Raw genomic sequence first — 23,112 nt, 5'->3', positions numbered from 1 at the left:
TTCAGATTTGCTTACAAGCAAGTGTTGTAGAAATCAAATTAATCTGAAAATAACACTCTTCATTGAAAATACATGTATTGTTCAGTGATTTGAAAAAAGTAATAGGATTTAATTGAGAAGTACAATAAACCAACCATTAAGGACCTAAGTTCAAAGTCCCTTTCTCTAGAGGAAAAAGTGAATAAGGAACAGCAGTAAAGAAAGAATAGTGAACTAGGTAGATGTATTCCCAATTCAAGAATACGTATGTTCTTGCTGGTAGTGGTGCGTAAGATTAAGTTTTTTATTTTAATCTCTCTCTAATGATGGCTATTCCTGGTTAACAGAAATTAAGCACTTCTGAGACGTCACAATTTCAATGTCTGTAAAATGGGGCATAAGAGAGTATGGTGTTTATCTTTTTAAAGCTAGCTTAGGCATGTTTTAAAAGCAAGCACTTAATAACCATTTCACCCAGTCAGTACCTCATCTTAAAAAAGAAGAAATATTTTGCAAGATATGATCTTTATCTAATGTAGTACTTGAGCTCGGTTATGAACGATTTTGAATTTTGGAGGTGACTTCTAGTTCCAACAAAAACTAGGTACCAAAACATACCTTTTGATGGAGGGAAAGCTGTACGAACATTGAATGAGGCACAGGTGTACCTGCAGGAGCTCGTACTGCTTGAAGGGTTTCCTGGCCTTTGAGGGAGTGTGGCAGGGAAGCAGGAATGCTCAGTGCCTGCTTCTCAGTCAGATGGTCATGCTGTGGCAGTCTGTGATTGTGAGGGACCCAGTAAGGGTATCAAGTGTTCTTTTTCAGTTCTGGAGAGTATATGGGACAAATAAAAGGCATTAAGAGGAAACACGTGGAGAGAGGAGAAATTACTTTTCCAAATTTGTGCTACAGTGCCAGAGGCAATACTGGGCTCTGAAATGGTTCTGTCTTGAGCTGAACCAAAACAAGTTCAGAAATGTAGGATTTTCAGATGTGGAGAGGGTTCTGTTGCAGTTGTTCTTTCCCTGACTCTGTAGTTTCCTCGAAGGAAGGCAGGAAGATTAATTTTGAGTGAATTCGATAGGTTTCCTATTTGAAAATAGTGCAGCCTAACACAGGCCTACAGTCTAATGCTCTTACCTGGGATTTCGTTCTGAGAGTTCTACTTTGCGAGTTCTACAAACACAGGACAAAATTATAGTGGTCCTTGACTTTAAGTCCTTTTAGGATTTAAGTAAAAAGATTAGGTTTATCAGTATTTGTCTTTTCTGAAAGTTTTTTTTTCTGGAGATTATTAGGTTCATTATTACCTGTTTTCATAAAACGGGGGCACTAAATTAAATGAAAGTTAGAGCTATTTGTTTAAACATCTAGTTCAGAAGAGACTACATTGTTTTCAATATACTTTATTTTCCCCACTTCATGTGGATAGTATAGTAGTGTTTTTAAGCGCAGTGGTAGGTCAGCTTGTATATAGGGAATGAAGACAAAGTTTCTGGGCTTTTGCCTTACTCAATATGCATTTATAGATTTCTTCATTCTCCTTCATCTCATCCTTTCATGTCACCCTTCCAGCAGTTCCCTTTGTGCTTTATCCCTTAAGTATATATCAAATGGAATGGTACTGGACTTCAGTGTAACTTTTCAAAATGCAATATTAATAGCCAAATTGTAGTTTTCTCTAGTTTAAGAGGAGATGTAGAGTTGTAGATAATGCTTGGAAGATCAACTTCCAGTTCTTTGCTGAAATTATGAGACTATGTTTTACTTTCTGCTTGAGACCTAGGCACGTTCTTCTTTATATTCCTATAGAAAAGGTCATACTTCTCGAACTGTGTTATACTTGCAGTCTTTCAGCCAAGTTAATCAAATAACCACAGGGTTATTTTCTGCCTTATAGCTATTAGGTTTAGAGGAAGCATTAGCCTATGAACCTGTGAAATGTTCATTTTTGCTGTTTCTGCACTGTTATTAAAGGTGATGGAAGAGATAGCAAATGTGATGCTTGTCTTAGCATTTGTAAAATGAGAACCATATGAATTGTTTCAAGATTTTTATTTATATTCTGGTTCTTTATTGTTTAGGTTTTTACCTGTTAATGCCCATTAGTAGAGTCTTAATCACTTCTTCAGTGTTATTGTTTTAAAAGAGTATGTAATTAGTATTTTTCTTCACAGGGAGAAGAGAATTTATCCAAAGATTAAAACTTGAAGCAACCTTGAATGTGCATGATGGATGTGTAAGTCACTTGTTGCTTTTTTGTTTGTTAAAAGATATTAAATTGTGATTTTTGTTGTCATGGTAATAGTTCTTTAACTTAAAAATGCAAATACCATATATTAAAGCTGAGCTGGAAAACTCCACTTGTTGAGACCTACATCTGAATTCTCTAGGTATTTGTTTCTTCTTAAACATCTGACAGTGTACCTTTGAAGCAAAACAAAATCCCATTCCTCTACCTTAATACTGCATCCCACTGCTGAATGAATTAATCTCCTATGTCAGGAAAACACATGCTTATGTTTTCAGTTAGAACTCATCTTAAATCTTTCAATGGAATCTTTAGTAGTTTTGCGCTGTGTTGATATACTTTGTTGATTTAAAGCTGTATTAGTGTTTTGAATGATTTATTCTCCAAGTCTAAAAAGCAGATGAGCAAGTGCTACGTGCTTACTATAGAGACAATAAAAACAAAAATAAGCCTCCCCTGAAAGGCAATAACATAACTTGAAATATTGCTTATTTAAATACTTAATTTTTGAAAGTGGTCCAAATATTTTAAGTCAATCTTTTATTTAAAAGATTTGACTTTAATTAGATACAGGGCAAAGAGATTGACATATTACCTTTGACAAACAGAGGAGAAATTCATGATTTTTAAAGCATTGTCTGTGTTGTACAAGATATCTGAAAAGTGAAAGGCTTCTAGATGTGTTATAAAAAGTGAAAACGTAAGTGTAAATTTTATACTTTAACATGTTTATTTCAAAAGTGGTTCAAATGTAAAGATTTTCTATATCTTGAGTTGCTTACACTTGTATCTTTAAATCAAGGAGTGTTATAATCATTAGCTGACATCTAGCCTTTTGGCTTGAGATCAGAAGTATGATTTTGACTTGCGTATATTTTTGAGAGACTAGAAGGGCTGGGAAAGGCAAGGATTAGAACTGCTGTATATAAGAAGTCAGCTACTGGTGCTGTACTGATTGCCATTTCAAGTTTAATGTTCTGGCACAGATGGTGGTGACTTAAAAAAAACAAATGCATTAATTTCCTTTTTTTTTTTTCCTTCCCAAGAAATGTTGTAATAATAATAATAATGTAAGGTCTTTTCCAACCCAAACCATTCTATGATTTTCTGTGTAGAAAGTTATTTATCAGTTTTTGTATTCAAGATTGTAACAGTGATTTTTACTCTAGAATTTCTTTTCTAGTAGTTTTTTATCTTGTCAAATATACTTTAGAAGACATTTTTCAAGTTTCTTTTTCTGAAGTTGGTTGAGATTTTTAAATTATTTTTTTTTCTTTGTTTTCTTGTAAAAATAGTCATTTTTACCTATAACAGAGGGAACAGGAAAATAGTATTTCTTCACTACTAAATGGAGTGCCTGATCTCTATTTTAGTTTACTACCTCTGTGTCATGTAACAGAAATTGCAAATTTAGTGTTGGCTATTTGCTGTTGCTTGGATCTATCTGGTGGGATATGTATTTGAAAATTAATTTTGAATTAATTGTGTTAGCTTTTAAAGTATGCTTTAACATGTGGCCTAACTTAATTGTTTGACTGTGTGGAAAATGTTTTAATTGTGAACTTACAGCATTATATGCAGATGTTTAAAATACTGCTACAATCTGAAAAATGTCCTTAGAAATTAAATTTGCTCAGAACTATCCACCTTTAGAGAATGGGGTATTAGGAGTTCTTACCTCATTTACTATTTGTTTTGCAGGGAATAGTCTTTTATGGCTAACAACCGTTCAGTATAATTTCTTGCCGCTTGCTTTAAAAAAAAAAAAAATCTGTGAAATAGAAGTAAATGAAATTACAATGCCCCTACTGATTAAAATGCTTATATGATCAATGGTAAATTATCACATTAGACTTCCCCCCTGCCCCGCCAATTGCTGAATCAGCATGCATTTAAAATGTGAGGAATTAATGACGTAGTTGTCTTAAGGGTGTTTCTGGATTTGGTTTTTTTGGAGGGTGGGGGTGGTTTTTGTTTTTTTGGTTGGGTTTTTTGCGTCTTTTTTAGGTTAAGAACATTTGCGTTCTCCTATGGAATAAGTTGTGACTTGTGTTTTCCATATGCCTGCTGTATAATTGGACACGATGGACAACATACCTAAGGCAAGAATTTTTTTTTCTAATTGAGGATAAAAGTAAAGTCAAACTTCCTACCTACCATTTGATCTGTTACACAAAAAAGAGATCCTGTGGGAAGTATGACTCTATGTATAATCACACTCAGGTACAGTATCTTTGAAGAAGGGAATAGTTCTGAATGAATTACTTCAAATATACATGCTCTTGTAGCAGTAATATTACCATAGCAGCTTTTTGTTTGTGATAAAGTATTTTCATCTCAGTTTAGGTACCGTTGTCTCTGAAATAGTCCAATTTTGCACTTTGTTTGAAGACAGAGTTTCTAGCAGTAGTATGTGAAGTAATTGAATTAGTCTACCGAATCATTGATGTCTGCTTGAAATCTTAATATCCTTCCAGAGCGTGATTTGCCTCTTTCAACAAGATTTACATTGTCCAGTTCAGTGAGGTTGTGTGTATTCCATGAGTTGCCATTTTCCGTGTTAACTCTAAAGGGAACTTAAGGTGATGAGAAAATGTATAGAGTTAGGCAAGATGCTGTCGTGGTTTAACCTCAGCCAGCAACGGAGCCCAATGCAGCCACTTGCTCGGTACGCGGTGGGACGGGGAAGAGAGTCGGAAGAGTAAAAGTGAGAAAACTCATGGGTTGAGATAAAGAGAGTTTAATAAGTAAAGAAAAAGCCAGGCAAGCAGAGCAAAACAAAGAATTCATTCACTACTCCCCATGGGCAGGCAGGTGTTCAGCCATCTCCAGGGAAGCAGAGCTCTGTCACACGTAATGGTTTCTTGGGAAGACAGATGCCATCACTCCAAATGTCCCCCCCACCCCTTCCTCCTTCTTCGCCTCAGCTTTATATACTGAGGATGACATTGTATGGTATGGAATATCCCTTTGGCCAGCCTGGGCCAGCTGTCCCGGCTGTGTCCCCTCCCAGCTTCTCATGCACCCCCAGCCTGCTCGCTGACAGGCCAGCATGAGAAGCTGGACTGTCCTTGACAGCTTAGCCACAACCCAAAACATCAGCACTTTTTCATCCCAAATCCAAAACACAGCCTCACACTAGCTTCTAAGAAGAAAATTAGCTCTGTCCCAGCTGAAACCAGGACAGATACTATCTGTATGAAGTGACTAAATCCAAAGCAGAAATGTTGAAAGGGAATAAATTTGGACCAGCAGTGCTGAAGTGTGAAGAAAGTAGAGGAGAAAGCGACTTTAAACCGTATTGAATTGGAGTAAAAATGTAACTTATTTTCTTCCAGTTCTGGTCCCATGAAAGCTAAGAAAGGTAGAACTGCAGCATGCATAGGCAGATGGAGCCTTTAACATGAGCAAATACTATGTTTTTAAAATAAAGGAAAGAGGATTACCTGGAGGAATAATTTCTCATTTCTATGTATAGACATTCAGTTCAGTAACAAACAAGCATCCTGCGTGGCATATATCTCTTTCAGAGATGGCACATGTGAGCAAGTCATTTTTAGATGTAGTCCTCGCAGCTGTGCTTAAATTAGTGTAGGAAGTTTGTTTGCATATTGTTCGAACATGCTGTTTTTACCTTTTCCTCCATAGATGAAAAGTGGTGCCTTTTTCACCCCTTTCCTTCCTTGGGAGATTTTTCTGATATTCTGGATGTCTAGAGTAATTTTTATTTCCTTTCCTCCATTTCTTGTATTATGTTAATCTATCCTGTTCACAAAAGAATTAATTCTACTGTTAACACTGCATAGAAGTGAGGAGTTTGCTCTTTCAGTTTTTAAAGGATTTAAAGACAATGCCTCCTGCATTGTCTTTGAGGGAAACACAGAGATAGTAAATTTATTTTTGACTATTTGACTAATGAATCAGAAGTGCCTGCTGCTTCCTTTAGGACTAGTTGAGAGGCAAATAAAATCAGATACTGTTGATAATGTGGAATACTTAATAGAAAAAAGCTAATTACACACCCTTTGACTTTTCTCATCTGGTTGGTAATTAATATCTGTTCTTTTCCTCTCTTTTGGCTCTAACATTTTTCCAAGAATTTCAAACCCTTAGTGTAGTAACTGTTGCATTATGCTTTTAGTTGCATGTTGAGTGGCTGTGAAGGTAGTAGATGCATAGCTTTTCTACATGTTTTTGAAATACAAAGCAATTTTCTAGTTAGTCCTCATTTTACAGTGTATTTTAATAGTGGGTTTGCTACGATGGAATGAGACATGAGAACTTTTTTTAATATGCCTCTTATCAGGCATCTATTTTTAGTGATCCATATGCATATTTATTGGGGTTATTCACTATTGGTCAATAGGTTTACCTGAACACAGAAATGTAGTGTATTGACTGATCACTTACTGGATAGTTGGTGTTCGGGGCGGGGAGGGGGGAGTGGAAATCAAGCTTATTCCACTGAAAGACTTTGGTTTTTTACTTATTTTTTTCACTATAATGTTGAGAAGGTGATCTGGTACAGAATAAAAAACCTGTCTAGTTACAGACCTCTAGGACACATTTGGTTATGTCATCTTACTTCAGGATTTTTTGTGAACAAACTTTGGCCTGGGTATGTTGTATTGAAGTTGTTCAACCCTGAGGCAATCAGTGCAATAAAATCAGAATTTAGAAGGAGAATGATTGATGTCTTGTGTAGGCTTGCGACGCTGCAATTTAGATAATCATGTCTCCCCTTTGTATCTTCGATGCTTTCTCTGCAAGAGAGAAAAACAAAGTTCTTCAGATTTTGTTTTTGGACGCCCTCCCTCCCCCCCAATTTGTTTAATTTTTGTGCTAGCTCTTCTTTCTCACATCATGTTTTTTTTATTTTTTTGGCAGCTTTGTTTTTTCATTGTTTTGTTCTTGTTTCTATTCTTATATCCTTGTATTAGCATTTTGGTTTCTTTAGGGCAATGATAGTATTTTTCTGCCTGAAATGAAATTTAGATGAAAATGAACATTCTTGGGTTTTGTGTTTGCCCTAGCTGTAGTACTGTGCTATGTTTGACAACATTTTTAAATTACAGTCATTGTCAGGACAGGTTACTTCAATGATAGTTGGATCTGGAGGCTAGTTGAAGGCATGTTTCTTGGTGATTAACAGCCAGAGTTACAAAATCATAAGAGTAGCCGTGCAAGGTCATACCAATGCTCAGTCGAGCCTGAGAGTGGCCAGCACCGATTTTTGAGGAAATTTGAGACAGGGCAAGCAGACAATACTTGAAGGGTATTCTAGGGAACACATCACACTTAAATGGACAGATGGAGGTGAAAATTGCATCTTTGTTTTTGATCATTTTTCTTGGATGAATACACGTATTCTTCCACTTTTGGTGTTTAGGACACTCCATAGCAGTGAATTCCAGTTTTAATAAAATGCCATATGTGTCATGAGATGGTTTCATTGAAGGCCTTCCATCTCCTGTACTGTAAAGATCACAGAAAATTCTTTCTTCTTCTATGCCATTCATGATTCTATAAGCTTCTCTCATAACCCCTAACCCCTCCCCAGAGTAGTACAAATTAATTGCTTCTTGCAATACAAAGTGTTAGATACCTGTGATCACCCTAGTCACTCTTTTTCATAATTTCTCTTTTCAAATGGATAGTCATAGAAATGGAGAATACGGGAGTGTGATATGAACCAAAACTGCATAGTGTGGAAGACACAGATTTGCCATGCATGGATGTATACACTGACAGAATGATGTTTGCTTTTCTGTGCATTTCCTAATGATTCCTAACATTGTTTGACTGCTGCTGAGCATTGAGCTAACTCTTGCCATAGGCATGTCTGTTGTAACACAAAGATCTCTTTTCTTAATTTTTGTTTTGAGTGGCAAAAGTTCATTTAAAGCTCCTCAATGAATATGTCAAGTTGTTGCCCATATGATCCTTCTGAAACAGCTAATTCTGATTTTGCAGCTTTGCCTAATTAAGGACACCAATTAAGCTTGTGTTAAAGTAATAACTAAAAATGGGTATGTTTTTACTTTAAACAAAAAGATTTTTGTCTTTTGGGCTCAGAATGACACGTGAATTAAAAATAGGCATAAGAAAAGGATTTGGAATGAAGTGGGGGTTTTTTACTAATTATATAGTAAGAAGCTCTGATACCTCACACTAAGGCAGTTATTCTGCCAACAGAATATAGCCAGCAGAAGATGTTGATGGCTCCAGTTTGACGCTTAAAGCTATTTTAGAGGCTACTTGAAATAATAATGGTCATGAGTGCAGTCTTTGGTGCTTGTGCATGAGCTGCTGCTTGAAAACAGATTATTCTAAAGATACTTTCTGAGCTTCCTGGATTTTGAGTGCTTTTACAGCTTTCTTACATTGACGCATTATTAAACAGGCTTGTGAAAAGGAGAATTGATAAGGAAATATATTGTAAAGTTCTGCTGATACAATTCTGTACCTCACTAGGATTCTTCTTTCCCAGCATGCTCACACTTCTCAAAAGGGATGGATTCTGCAGTGCTTTTGACATGATCCCTGAGAAGGTGTGGTCACTGAAAAGTACACAAAGCAATGGATTCTCAGAATTTGGATATGGTGAAGATACAATAATGAGAGCATTGTGATGCCCTCCAGTTCAAATTTGGAGAACTCTGTGGAGTAGATTTGGTACATTAAAGCATCTGAACGTGTAAAATTGTGGCTACTGAGGCCTTTGTGGGAAGGCTTAATTTACCTGATGGACTTGTTAGGAGGAAGGGGAGTAGTTGAGGTGCCATAGGTGAAGCAGGTGATCCCCTTATCAATCTGTTTTTTAAAACACTTTTTTTTTTTTTGTGCTAGCTGCTTAGACTTTACGTCATTTCCATTGAATTTGTTAACTCCTATTTTGGTAGTGTTGGATGAGTATTGATGTTTTAATATTGTGAAAATTGAATTAATGTAAGTCTAAACTAATTTTTGTTAATTCATGCAGGTGAATACAATTTGCTGGAATGATACAGGAGAATATATTTTATCTGGTTCAGATGACACCAATCTGGTGATTAGTAATCCTTACAGCAGAAAGGTAGGTTTGTTTCTGGATACTCAGAAGTTTTCAATTAAGATTTAAGTTGTTATCTTTCAGGTTACTAAGATATTTTTTCAAGTTACTATTTTTCAGGTACTAATTATTATCTGACAAAGATAATACCAGGAACTTTATAGTGTTTATAAATGGGAATAAAACTTCACACTACTTTAAAACCCAAGTATTCTAATCCCTTGTGACATATAGGTATTATCCCATTTTACGGTAAGTGGTCTGGCACAAAAGGAACATGGTCTCACGATAGATTACTGTCAGAATTAGCAATAGGATTCAGTAATTCCTGTGAAATTTTATTGTCAGATGAATTGTTTTCTGTTTCATTTTACTTTTAAAATATTAGGTTTTTCTGTATGTAATACACTGGGTTGCTTTCTGTGTAATGTTGTTAAAGTGTCAATCTTGATTAAAATACTTTTACCATTTGAAATTAAATTGCCTTGTGTGTGCATGTATGTGGATGGAGAAGAATTTATACGGAAATAGGGGAAGCAGATTTGTGAAGGGGAAAGTGCTGTAAAGGTCTCTGCTTTTCCACTTCTGCACTCACACGGGTTATGATGCAGGCAAATGGCTTCCAGTAATGTCAGCTAGCATCCATCATGCAGTAGCAGTGTTCCGCTCTTTGCTCTTTAAGGAGCTGCTGATGGTTTCATAGAACAGATGCTCTGAATGTGTTCTTCAGTGCTAGGAACCCTGTGCAGTAGTGCTCAAGTGAAGTCCTCCCACGCTTTCTCAGAAGTTGAGAACTAAACCCTGAAGAGGTGCTGAAAAATTAAATGTGGTGGGGGAACCAAGATGCATGGTCAGTGTAGTGGAAGAGAGTTTGAATAGAAGGCTATGGCGGCAGCAATATTTTGCCTTCCTGAAGAGCTCTGCTGGGAAAATAATAGTGATCTGGCAATTTGCCTGTGCTTATAGGTAAGGCCCTTTTCCTCACTTCCCCAAATGAGCCATAGCTTCCAAATGTCAGTCTCTTCCTTTCAACTATTGGTGTCAGTCTGACAAAGTTCAGATCAGTGTCGTTAGACCAGGGTTTCTCTTGGGTTGGGAGCTCAGCTGAAGAAGAGGAGGTATCTCAGGCAGCTGTGAAATGGATGAAGGATATATTCCAAAGTGAGTGTTTTTGGAGAGGTTTGCAAAGTAAAAAAATTTTCATGCAAGTAAAGGGTGTTCAATATTATTTATTGTGCAGAGTTTATTTTAATGTATCACTCTGGGATAGTTGCTATTTCATTTTATTATATAATTATTCTATTAAAATACTATAGTATTTTAATAGAGGCAGCAATTTAAACTTTATGCTTTCATGAGATGATTTTGGGTATTTTTCCCCATTGTGCACATAAGACAAATGAGAAATTCATGAGATGTTTTGTTTTCTTATTTTTAACAGTCAGCTGTTAAAAAACAGTTTTGGTTTTTTTTTTTTATGAAACAGCAGAGCAGATGATTTCCCGCCCCCCTCTCCCCCCCTAATTTAATTATAACACAGCAGGTACTAGAAAGAAGACTTAATAATCACTGTTGTTCCTGAAATGTACTAGAGATATGATTTTTAATGACTGTTAGAATTGTATTAGCTTATTTTCTCTGGTGTGAGTAACAGGATCGATACAGGAAAAGGGAGCAAATTGGTATTGGTACCAGAACTCTACTGTAATTTTGTCATCTTGGCAGATACCCTTATCACCGTATTTTCTCTTATGAGCTAGCCAGAGTACAAAAAGAGACTTCAGCCATCAATATAGTCTGCTGTGTTAGTAATATCTAATTTAATAAGGAAGCATTTAATTTTGTTTAACTTTTATTTACATGAGCTTTTTGTAAATCACTCCAGTTTGTGTTATGTATGGCCAGGTGCAAATGTTAATTGTTACTATGTAATGTGTCTCAGAAGGAGAAATTTTTCTAAATATGTTTCTCGAGTTTGAATAGGTTATATGTTTATTGTATTTGTGCATCTGAGGAGAAATGTGTTACTGTGATTTCTAATAGTAATTGCAAGCCTAAATCAAAAGGATGAGCATTTTATTGTACTTGGGGATGGCTGAGAAGAATTATTCTTGTGGATCTTTTCTTCCTAATTTTATTTGTTTTAGACATCACATTACTGGGGGTGGGGAGAGCTTGGCTGGAGCTAAAGGTCTACCTGCTACAAGTATGGTACAAAAAGATGGGGATTCATGTATTTACATCAGGTTGAGCACTCAGATTTCAAAGCCTTTAAATGGAGCCTGAGACTTCTCTCCACTAATACCACTGCGAATACAGGATTCTTATGAGTAGTTACACTCAGAATTTTTGAATCTTTAGCCTGGTTTGCCTTCTGAGTGTTCCGCTCGTGAGAAAGTGCTGGGGAGGCTTTGGAGGGTGCTTAGTGGGGCTGAAAGTTTACAGCTTTTCACTTCAGGATGGGATTCCATTGGTTTGCTTTCCTTTACTTCTAAAGGGGGTTTGATCTCTTCAAAGGAAGTGCTCTTGAAAAGGCTGGATTGTAAATGATTCTGTGCTGAGTATCTTGAATGGGAACCCTAAATTAATTACATCCTGAAAAGCTTAGTAACCCACTGGTATTTGACTTGCATTTGTTTCAACAGGCTTCTTTTCAAAAAGTAAGCCAGAGTGGAAATAAACTGCTTTTTTAAACTGGTTTTAGTTTTTAATCTGACTTTAAAAATGCTAGTTTGTTCATTATGGTGACTTTTTATTGTAAAGAGTTTCCATTTGGATAAAGAGCTTAAACATTTCAGGTTTAAAGACAACAACAGAGTAGCTGCCAGCAATTCTAATTTCTTGGAGGAAAGTACTTATTGTTAGGGATGGAGTTGTATGCAAGCTTCTGGGATCACTACATGAATTAGTAATCCTGTCCCAAAGGTTTAATCTGCACTTTTAAGAGCTGCAACTTGAATTCTTGAATTTGTTGCCTCTTCAATTGATTTCCTGTGTAATGTGTTACTTAAGCAACTGCAAAAGTTATAAAGATGTCTGAATTACTACAGCTAGTCAAGTACTTTGAAGAACATCTGAAATTCTTTGGCTGCCTCCCTCCCCCTCCTTTCTCCACCATTAAGTATTTGTAGCCTGTTACATGTTGGTAGTAAAATGCTCCAGTGGAGTAAGGTGGTGGTATTGTTTTACTCTGTGTAGCTAATGATACGGTTTTGGGGTTGGTTGCGTGTGTTATATTTTCTCATCTTCTTGCTGCCTTGGCACCAGCAACTTTTTATGCCTGTTTCTCACGTCTCTAAGGCAGTATAATAACCAGAGTAGAAAAGGATGTACAGTGCAAGTCAAGAAGGGCATGTAAAATCTTCTCCATATAATAAATGCTGTAGTATTTTAATACTTTTTATTGTAACACTGTGCAACATGGTCAGGAAATTGAGGGGCAGGCAAGACAAGGTTAGCTCTGCCTGTGAGAAAACTCTTTCATTTACTGAAAATGTGTATCTGTATGTATTTCTCAATGCTGTTTCAGTTTATAGTGGAGGAGAGAAGAAGGGAGGGAAAGTAAAAACTTGAGCTTTTCCAAGTTTCAGGGCAATCATCAGATGTAGATCTCCACATCTAAACTGAGATCTGCAGGTGGGGAAAACTGAAGCAGAAGGTTAGAATAAGTTAGCTATTGACTGCGTGAAAAGCAAGGGTATTAGGTTGGTGTTTGTGGAAAAAAAAGGGGACAAGTAAGAAGCACGTGGAAGTTGGTGAGAGAAGGACCCTGTACAGCAGAGCAAAGAGAGAAAGGTCTGCCTGCTTATATTCAGTAATAGGGAGGAAGTGGTGGAGAACTGACTAGAGAATCTAAGGTGGTAGAGAAGCCCCTAGTTGTTTTTATTTTTTTATATCTATAAATATAGATATTAAAATATTTTTTTTTAATTAGGTAGATCAAAAAGGATTTTTTGTCAGGACTAAAAAGTATTTCTTTCACAGCAGTAATGTAACATCAGAAGTGGGATTGACAGATGACGTATTTAACTGTCATCTGAACTAGGGTACCTTATGGACTTCTTGTTCTGAGTTGCTCCTTTGATACCAAGTTCCTGATTTCTTTTGAGTACTTTTTACTGAAAACATTCGAAACCTAGACAGAGATCTGAACAAATCTAGATGAAGAGGCAGATTTATTGAAATAAAATGCATTGATTATATCTCCTGGTTTTGATATTATCTTTTAAAATACTAAGCTTTGTGTATCTTTCAGAATATGCAGATACACTGTTAATCTTTTTTTGTGTGAATTGTTTAAAAGATGTGAAATAGCACTTGTGAAATATCAGGCATGAGCTATCATGACAGAGCAACTTCATTTGCATATTTTTTATATTAAGTTAATTGAGTGGAAATTGGGAAGTAATTTTCATACTGTAAACAGCTTGGTAAGTATCTTTTTCCTGTTCGTGGTGAAAATGCAGTTTGGTTTAAATGCTGCAGATTGGAGAAACAAGGTAAGCATAGAATGTTCACTAGTGCACAGGAAAGCATATGGAGGGTTTTTTCAGTTTTGATAGACTAATAAAAAGTATGTTAGGAAATACAAAGAGTCATCACAAAGTTTTTTGAAAACCAACTGTGATGGTGAAGTAAACTATATGCTTCTCTGCTGTACTCTAGATGAATAACATTCATTGAGAGTAAGTCAAGTCCGAGTTTATTGCCCTGTAATCATGTTCTTAATTGTTTGTTTATTTTTGACTTGTTTCTGACATCCTTTCTTACAAACTTCAGTTCTCCTTTTTCAAGTGAGTTTATTTTAAGAGTAGCATCAATTTTTAAAGCCTATGAAGTTGGCTTGGGTTACAATGCCTTATTCTTCTTGACCCACAATATTCCAGATCATTTAAATCTCTCCTCACTGACACGCTGGCTGGCTGTACTGTCACCCTGGACTAATGTTTTACTTTGAGAAACAAGATGTGATATGTAGCTAGCGTTTTAAAAACAAAAGGTGTCAGTTGCATCCCAGTCCTTTCATTTTGTGTACTACTTTGTGCAGGTGCACAAGTGAATGTCTCTTGTGGAACCACTTTGTTTTTAGAAGAAATTTGGTGTAAAGACAGCTTCTCTGTTCTGCTGTATTAAACTGTAGGTTACTGTCAGCCTGGACATAACTGATGTTTTATAGTACCAGAGTCTGTGTTATTTTCCCCATTATTTGCTTTGAAAATATTAACCTGACACAGCCTTCCTTTTTCTTTCTTCCTTAGGTTTTAACAACCATTCGCTCAGGACACAGGGCCAATATTTTTAGTGCAAAATTCTTACCGTGCACCAATGACAAACAGATTGTATCTTGTTCCGGAGATGGAGTAATTTTTTACACTAATGTTGAACAAGATGTGGAGACCAACAGACAATGCCAGTATACATGCCACTATGGAACTACCTATGAGGTACCTCACAAAAGTACATGATAATTTTAAGATAGGTAGAATACATATTTTCTTGTAGATTTCAACCAGACTGCTGAAAGCCTTATTTCCATGAGAAATAAAGAACCTTCCTTCTAGCTTTTTTGAGTTTTTTTTTTTCTTTAGAGTAGGCTTTAAAAGAGAAATCCGTTGTCTAAATTAAACGGAGGACTTTCCAAAAGGTAGTGTCATTAAGACTGCTTTCTTTGCAAATGTAATGGCTGAATACACCTTCACTGAAAGAATCCTCTGCAGAGCAAAACTAATTTAAATTGTGCTGTGAATGTCTTTCTGAAGCATGTTGGGGGGTGGGGGCAGTGGCTATGTTTTGCATTTTCATTTTTTGCGGTTTTATTCTACCATCCCTCCTTCCCCCCACCCTTTTTCAGCAGTTTAATGCCTTTTTCACGATTTAAATCCTTCTAAGAAATGCTTATTTCAGCATGTGTGAATTACTTAATCTGAAAAATGTGTTTAAAGTTTTAGGTAATTTCTATATTTTGTATTCTAGATAACTCTTTATCTGTAAATTTAGAGCCAGGGTTTTCAGTCTTCTCTTGGATGTTTTGTTCATATAAATAGGTGAGTGAAGAAGCAATGTGTTTCTTAAGTTAGAAAGATAATCAGATTTATTGATTTTTATTTTTATATTTTTAACTTTAATGACAGCAAAATCTGCTGCTTGTAAAATTTACTGTGCCTAAGATAGAAAAAATACTGCTATTTTCTTCTGAGATTATAAGTGTCCCAGGTTTTTTATTACTTTTTTTTAATGCTACCGCAGTACACACACAAGGGGAAAAAAGTCCCAAGTCCATTACTTCTTTAACTATTTAGCTCAGATTTTGTAGCAAGCTTTTAAATCTCTTTCTTTGTATGTTAAGTGAACAAAATATTTAAAAATCTGTGTTAAAAAAATCGGGGTGTGTGAAAAGGTTGTGTGAGAAAAGAAAATGGATGAAGTACTGCCAAAATTAATTCTTGCTCATGTAGTAAAAGTATCCTGGCGGTTATAATTATACGTATTGTATTAAAGGTTTTGGCAAAAATACTTCCTGTCTGCAGGGTAACTTTGTAGGTCAATCAAGCAAACCCTGTGGTATTCACTCTGTTTCTGGGATTTGTGGTTTTGAGTTTGTTTTTGTTTTGCCTGGGTTTAATACAAGACTGTATCTTCAGTTTTGCAAAACATGATTCTGGATCCCAGACTCGCATCATCTGCTTCTATTTTTGAGATTTGATTTGATTGAGAAACTACCGTTTCCTTTGACTGGCATCAGTCCTTATGGCCCCCAGTCAGAAACTTAAACTGCTTCAGTTCTCACTGAAGTTTACTATATATAGTAGTCGGTATGCTAGTCTGTGGATTCTGCAAGTTGATTGGATGTGCTCTATATCTCACATAAAACCTGCCTTTTCATAAGAACATCTGGAGACCGAGATGCTATTTCTTAGAGTGGAAATGTCCTCATTGAGGAGAGGGTCTGTCAGGACGTTGCATTGGACTTCCTGGGGAAATAAGAGCCTCCCCTTGCTGGCTGGCTGCAGGCTTGAGGAGCAGCCTGTTACTGGCTCAGCTGGTACCTCTGTTTCATGGGTAGCTAGCTGTGAGTATTATAGAAAACATTTCTGAGCTTGAGAACAGGAGAATTGTTATGGATGCTATGCTGAGGAGACATTGAAGGTAGTGGTAGAAGTATCATTACAGCAGTGAGTTTGGGTGTGTGAAGTTTGGGGTCAGGGGCTAGGCTGCTCAGAGTACTGCGAATTAAACATGTGGTGTCAGCATAAAAGTCACCATAAGCAATCACTGTGGTGGTCCTAAGTTTTGATCTGCCTGAGCTTGGGTTGACCAACAATTTTGTTGATTACATGAAGTGACTGACACCAGGCGGTGCTGCAAACCAATGATCAAACTGGGAAAATTCAATGAACACAGTTGCCAATTGTGCTTGTGGGTCAAGAGTAGTAATGGAGGCTAGAACATAACACCTCTAACCTATAACATGAGATGCTGGTTGTCTTTTTGCAAGGTGTTTGTCATCAGTAATGATGGTATGCACATTGCAAGCTACTAAACCAGATGATAAATATAAATTTGATACGTACAACAAAATAAGCTTGTCAAAACAGACAGTAAGAGTTTGAAAAATATTTTAGAAGAAATATGGAGACCCTAACAGTCTAGAAAATCAAGATGCAAGTTTTATTGTTGTCCATATACAATGACTATAACTGAACAGTAACTAGTTGAATGGAATATAGTAAATATCTTCAAAACAATTAGTTGAAGAAAGTAGGGACATTTGACTGCTATATTGCACAATCAAATGGTGGTATTGGGGATTTGCTTATTCAGCAAATAATGTTAACAAGAGGGCATTATTGTTGTTTTGAATGACAGTAGTGTGATACTGTTTCGGTGGTTTATACTGTTTTTAAACACAGTTAATGGAAGGAATCTCAAAATGCCTATATGACATTGACTATTTTAACTGACTCTTTTTGAAGTTTTTTTTGTTAGCCTGTTTTGCTCCTGTTTTTGAGCTCTGTTCAAGAAGTCTTCAAAAAGATAGGTTTATAAAACATTTTGGGAGGTACTTTTTATAAAAAAGGCTATAAATTCTGTCACTGTGTCTTATACCTGTTATTTGAACATTAAGTGCATGTATTGTTGTGGCAGAGTAGACCTTTCTTTGAGCCTTGGCATATGAAAGTATAATGGAGTAAATAGCGGGGGTTTTTAAGCAAATGGCTGAGGTACAGTTTCAGACATAACACAACTTTGTCACTGAGAGGTTTCTGGAGTGGGAAAATAATTTCAAAATATTGTGACGTTACTGCCCAGCTGTATGTAACCACATCATCATATTAAATATAGAGCTTTGACTCATTGGATTCTCTAAATAACAAATGCTAACATCATCTGCCCCTGAGGTACTAATTCTAAATTTGAATGTGGTTTGTATTTATACTGTGCTTTAAACTCGGGGTTTGTGATGGTTCAAGACGTTACAAAAACACCAGAGGAGTGTAGAAGTTTGTGTAGATTGTGAACTGTGAGATAAATAGAATATTGTTTTTAATTCAGGGGGAGAATAGAATAAGTAGAGAGGGAGAGAGAAGTTCTTAAAACATGTTTCTGGAGAATTTGTTATTTATACAAGGCCATTACAAATTTATTTTTACTTAGCCAAATGCTTTTCTTTAATGCCCTTCATGTTAATTGCATTTCAGAAAGAGAATGTACTTTTATGGACAACTCTTACCTTCATATTTTCAATACAGTAAAATGATCATATAGGTATATATATTTAAAGTTAAATAGAACACATTTTTTTTAGGTACTAGAAAAAGGATTTTAGATTTATATATATATATAATGTGTACTTGTTGAACTTAATTAGAGTAATAATGACTCAATTACTGGAGTCTGCACTTCTCAATTTCTCTATTTTACTGCTTATAAAGTACTTAGTATGTTTTTAAACACCATGCATAAAAATTGGCATGTGCAAGTGGAGTTATGTACTGCACTATTACATGTATATTGTGAAATAGTATCAGTGTGAACAAAAATAAAATACAGATACTAGAAATAAGAGCTGTAATGATTTAGTAGATTGAAGAAAAATTGCTGGCTTTTATAACTACACTAAAATTAATTTGAGTGAATGAGTAGTGAAAAACACTCTTTTCAATGTCACACTAATATATTGAGGAATAATAGACATGGCTCAGAAGTTTGTTTCATTGTTATTAAAACCTTGGCTTTGTTCTGTCTGTTAAACATCTTGTTTGTCAGCAGTAAGATTTGACACAGCACACATTGTCTCAGTTAATGTATTGAGCATTACAAGAAGAAATGCTGAATCCTGCAGAGATTACCTTTGTAATCCTACTTTAGGTAGAGAGATTTACGGATATCCATAGGTTACTTTTAATAAAGGCGGGGAGAATTAATCATCAAATGAAGAGTGTTAAAGAATCACTCATTTGCTCTGTGTTGAATTAGCGTATTACACTATTATTGATTCTTTTTTTTTTTCATAAATTTCTATGAAGTTGCTGGTATCAGTAGTGTAGAAGAAGAAAAATACTGCTAGTTTCTACAGTATTCTCTGTTTTTGTATTTAAGGGATAGTGTGTGAAAACATGATGTTTCATGTGTGTTCATTGGCCTGAATTCAGCTTTACCATTACAGTTGCTTGCCTTTTCATTTTGTCTTAAGGAGGCCTTCTTGAATGAAGCCATACCTCTGAGACTCCAGATGAGTCTTCCCTAGTTTGAGTAGGGCTGAGGTCAGGAAAATGGTGCATTACAGTACGCTCTCAAAAAGTGAAAAGAAAAAAATGCACTGAGGGCCTAGGTTAGTAACAGCCTTTAATGCATCGTTGCTTCAGGGGACTACTTTTGAATGTAAAGGAATGGCCCAATGGGAATAAAAGCCATCTAGTATTTTCATGTCATTCAGACTTCTGAGGGTTTTGTTTGTTATTGTCTTCTATTACTTAATAGATAATAAACTGAGCTTCTGTTGAATTATTGCAGCAAATTGATTACTTATCTGAAAACTGATTGCAGTAAATGTGTTGCTTAATTAAAAGATAACAGAAATAACTGTAAGCTTTGACTTATAAATATTTAATTTTACGTGACATTCCACAGTCTAACTTCAGCAGTTCAAACCTTTTCTTGAAAATTAAAAAACATCAGCAGTGTTTCTGTTTTCCTCTTTATTTCAATAGCAAGCTTGACTTGAGTCATAATTGCTTCAGTCTTCACTGCTGCTGAAAATGTTGATGCTTTTATTTTCAAATTAATGGTATTTCTGGAAGTATTAACACTTTTTTCTTTTTTTTTCTTGAGCAGATTATGACAGTACCAAATGATCCCTATACTTTCCTCTCTTGTGGTGAAGATGGCACTGTAAGATGGTTTGATACTCGAATCAAAACAAGTTGCACAAAGGAAGATTGTAAAGATGTAAGAGTGAAATCTTTTAATAAAGATGACCTAAATGTAGAGCTGTACATCATACAAACATAGGATATGAATTCTGGTAAGGCTTTTAGAAATAATAGGTTTCAGGGTCGTTGGTGGAGATGACAACATATTTCCCAAGAAACAAAAACAGTTTGGGGAGTTTTTTTTTCTTTTTTTTTTTAAATTTAATTTATTTTTGTATCTCCTTTGACACTTTTTAGTGTATGAACTTTGGTGTGAGGCTTCAGATATGGTAGAAAAGATTCTATGTTGAAACTGAATCTCTTGGTCTGGTTTACATTAGTTACTATAGAGTGCAGAGTTGGAGGCAAATAATGAGCCTTGTAAATCATCTGCAGCCTTGTGTTCTTGAGCGTCCTTTGTCCCTCTGTAAGAAAAGTTTTGGTAATGAATTATACTAGATTAGATTAGTCATTAGTGTTACTCCCTCAAAGGTAAGGTATTGGTGGTGTCCACTGTGTTTGTATTTCAGAAACAGTTTTAATATTGGAGAAAAACTGGCACCAAAGTATGTATTACTACTCTCGAATTAATTTTATACTGCTTTATGCATATTTACCAGTTCTAGGGATTTCTTTCTTTCTTTTCCTCTATCCAATTGTCTATCTGTAGATGAAATCTATTCTGATCCTTTAAGTTAATTTAGACTGTTTCTGCATATTTGGTACTTTTCTGACTCACCAGTTACCAATGTTTCCATAGGAAAATCCAAGGTGCAAACTAGTTTATAAATCTGTAGTTGTTACACTTATCTGTTCTTAAATGTTTGTTCCTGTGGTTTGTTTTGGTTTGTTTATTTTCTTTCTTAGTTGATCTTGTACTATATTTCTTTCTCTCATAGTTTTCCTTCTCTGCTATGGCTTTTCTGTTTGACATACATACAATCTGTCTTCACAGGGCCAGACCTAGTTTTCTTAAAACCTCCTTGACTAATGAGCCTGTGTCCTGAAGTAAAAAATAGAATTGTACTTCAAATGTTCAGAGCTATTATTTGAATGCTGTATTTTTTGTTTGTTCCAGGATATTTTAATAAACTGTCGGCGTGCTGCCACTTCTGTTGCTATCTGTCCACCAATCCCATACTATCTTGCTGTGGGTTGTTCTGATAGCTCAGTAAGAATATATGACCGGCGAATGCTTGGTACAAGAGCAACAGGTAGGAACCATACCTTACAGTAAACTTTTCTAACCATTTGCAGTTCTAGTTTCAGATTCTTTTTTTCAAAATAGACAGTGAACGACTGGAGTGTAATACTGAATGTAATGTAGCTTTCTTATCTGAGAACAATGCTTTGTAATAATAGTCATTTTACTCCAATATTTGCTAATACAGAAATCTTTAAATAAACTTAATCTCTTTATCCATCTTAGAATTCATTGTATACAAAATGCCTTTTTCTGCATTCAGTAATGTCTCTTCTTTTGGCTTGAATCATGTGATTCCAAGATTCCAAAAAGCTAGTGATTGCAGCCTGCAGTGGTCCACCTGAATTTTAATTAAGTTCTTATCTTCTTGTACTTTGCTGTGCTGAAATGTGTTGCTGCTTTTGGGAAGGGATCTTATGAACTCTATAATATCACGCAATATGCTTACCTTTGCAGTAGCTGTTGCTATATCTAACATAATTTCACTGAAAAGCTACAAATTCTTCAAGTGATAGCTAGCATGCTTTAGAAGCTTACCTAAAGATTTTATAAAAAAAATTCCAGGTGCCAAGCAAAAGAGCATTATGTAGTTCCAACATACCTCTTTCTTACAATGTATGATCAGTGTTTGTTTGCTCATATATGAATTAATATACATTACTTGCATGAATATGTATGCTCAGCTATCAGTGTCACAAAATCTGTCATTTCTTGCAGCATTTTCCAGTTGATGATTGTGATGGAGGAAACAGTAAAGATCACTCAACAAACTTAACAAACATAAACTCTCATCTGGCTAACATTCTTATAAGATCTTTCCCTTTCATCAGAGTAGTCAGCAAAATTCTATGACAACTGCCCGAGGAAGAGATTCTGGGGGGGTTGATTAACAGGTGCTATGTACCTGCTCTTGTGTTGTAACGATACAGGAATAAGATTAATTCAGGTATGCCAGCCTATAGAGTAAATGAGAGAAAAGACAAAATTTTGAAGATTGTAATTTTTCTGAATATATTGGTATAGTATTCTGTTGTTTGTTTGGGGGGGGTTTGGGGTTCTGGATTGATATTTTGGGTTTTTTTTAAGAGGTGAAATATTCTATGACTAGTGAGCAAACTATTGATTTTCTTTTAAAACTTTATGTTTCAGTCCTTATGTAGTGTGAGATGATAAACTCTGAATTTGTCTGTGGTCAAGGACAGATTTGCACAATAATAAGCCACAACAGATATGCCATGCGGGAAACAGTTACATGGCAAATTATGAGGTTTTGGAACAGTCTGTTTTTCTCAGTATTAGATCTTCTTATAGGTAAATTTTATCTGTTCACAAACTTGTAATTCTAGAATTTATGATTATTTTAGTGTGTGTAATGGAGGTGAGTTGTCAGGGAAGCATGATAAATCCAGTGTGTTGTATAGTTCTGCAGTTTCAAAGTGACAGTATTATTATGTCTCAAAGAAAAATGAATATTTTTTTAAAACATTTTGGGTAGAAAAGAGAAGATGTATGTCCTAAATTTTCAAAGTTTCATATAATGAATTGCTTTCTAATTTGTGTGTGGACACGGATTTGCATTATTATTGTGTAAATGTTCTTGGGTTCCAAAATTTCCATTTGTACTACATTTGACAGATACCATCCACACAATGTCATGTGATGGGTATGTGATATATGAATATATTTGCATGTGGTTGTTTTGGTTTTTTTTATAATATGCATAGTGTTTATAAACAAAAATATAAAATACTGATAAGACCTGATATGTTACTATTCAGATCCAATTTAATGCAGAAGCTACAGGATACTTAGCTATTCTCTGTTGGATGTTTTTTCTTGTGATGGATGTTAAAGGAGGAGTATATTGAAGCTGTTGAAAATTTGCAATAGGAAATTTGTTCCTTCTTCCCCCCCCCCCCCCCCTTTTTTTTTTTTTTTTTTGTATTTAATATAGGGAATTATGCTGGTAGGGGCACCGTTGGCATGGTGGCACGTTTTGTTCCTCCTCATCTGAATAACAAATCCTGTAGAGTAACATCTCTATGTTATAGTGAAGATGGTCAAGAGATCCTTGTTAGCTACTCTTCGGATTACATATACTTGTTTGATCCCAAGGATGACACAGCACGAGAACTTAAGGTTCCTTCCGCTGAAGAGAGACGGGAAGAGGCAAGTGATTAAGATGTCGCAAGTGGTGTTCCCCAGGGCTCGGTTC

At 35.6% G+C, this 23,112-nt stretch overlaps 1 protein-coding gene across 1 annotated transcript; it reads left to right on the top strand.

The window, feature by feature from the left end:
- Positions 1-262: 262 nt before the first annotated feature.
- Positions 263-23,066, top strand: LOC104626910 (DDB1- and CUL4-associated factor 6; the record flags this gene model as incomplete). The annotated part of the gene is made up of 7 exons (XM_010294945.1): positions 263-285; positions 2,155-2,218; positions 9,213-9,305; positions 14,540-14,725; positions 19,617-19,730; positions 20,772-20,907; positions 22,852-23,066. Coding segments are annotated over 7 exons (831 nt in total), but the record flags the coding sequence as incomplete, so codon positions are not given.
- Positions 23,067-23,112: the final 46 nt, after the last annotated feature.

The sequence above is a fragment of the Phaethon lepturus genome, unplaced genomic scaffold (assembly GCF_000687285.1).
Source record: "Phaethon lepturus isolate BGI_N335 unplaced genomic scaffold, ASM68728v1 scaffold50450, whole genome shotgun sequence".
Taxonomy (NCBI): Eukaryota; Metazoa; Chordata; class Aves; order Phaethontiformes; family Phaethontidae; genus Phaethon; species Phaethon lepturus.
Note: the sequence above shows the minus strand (reverse complement) of the source record. Positions and strands in the feature narration are given on the sequence as shown.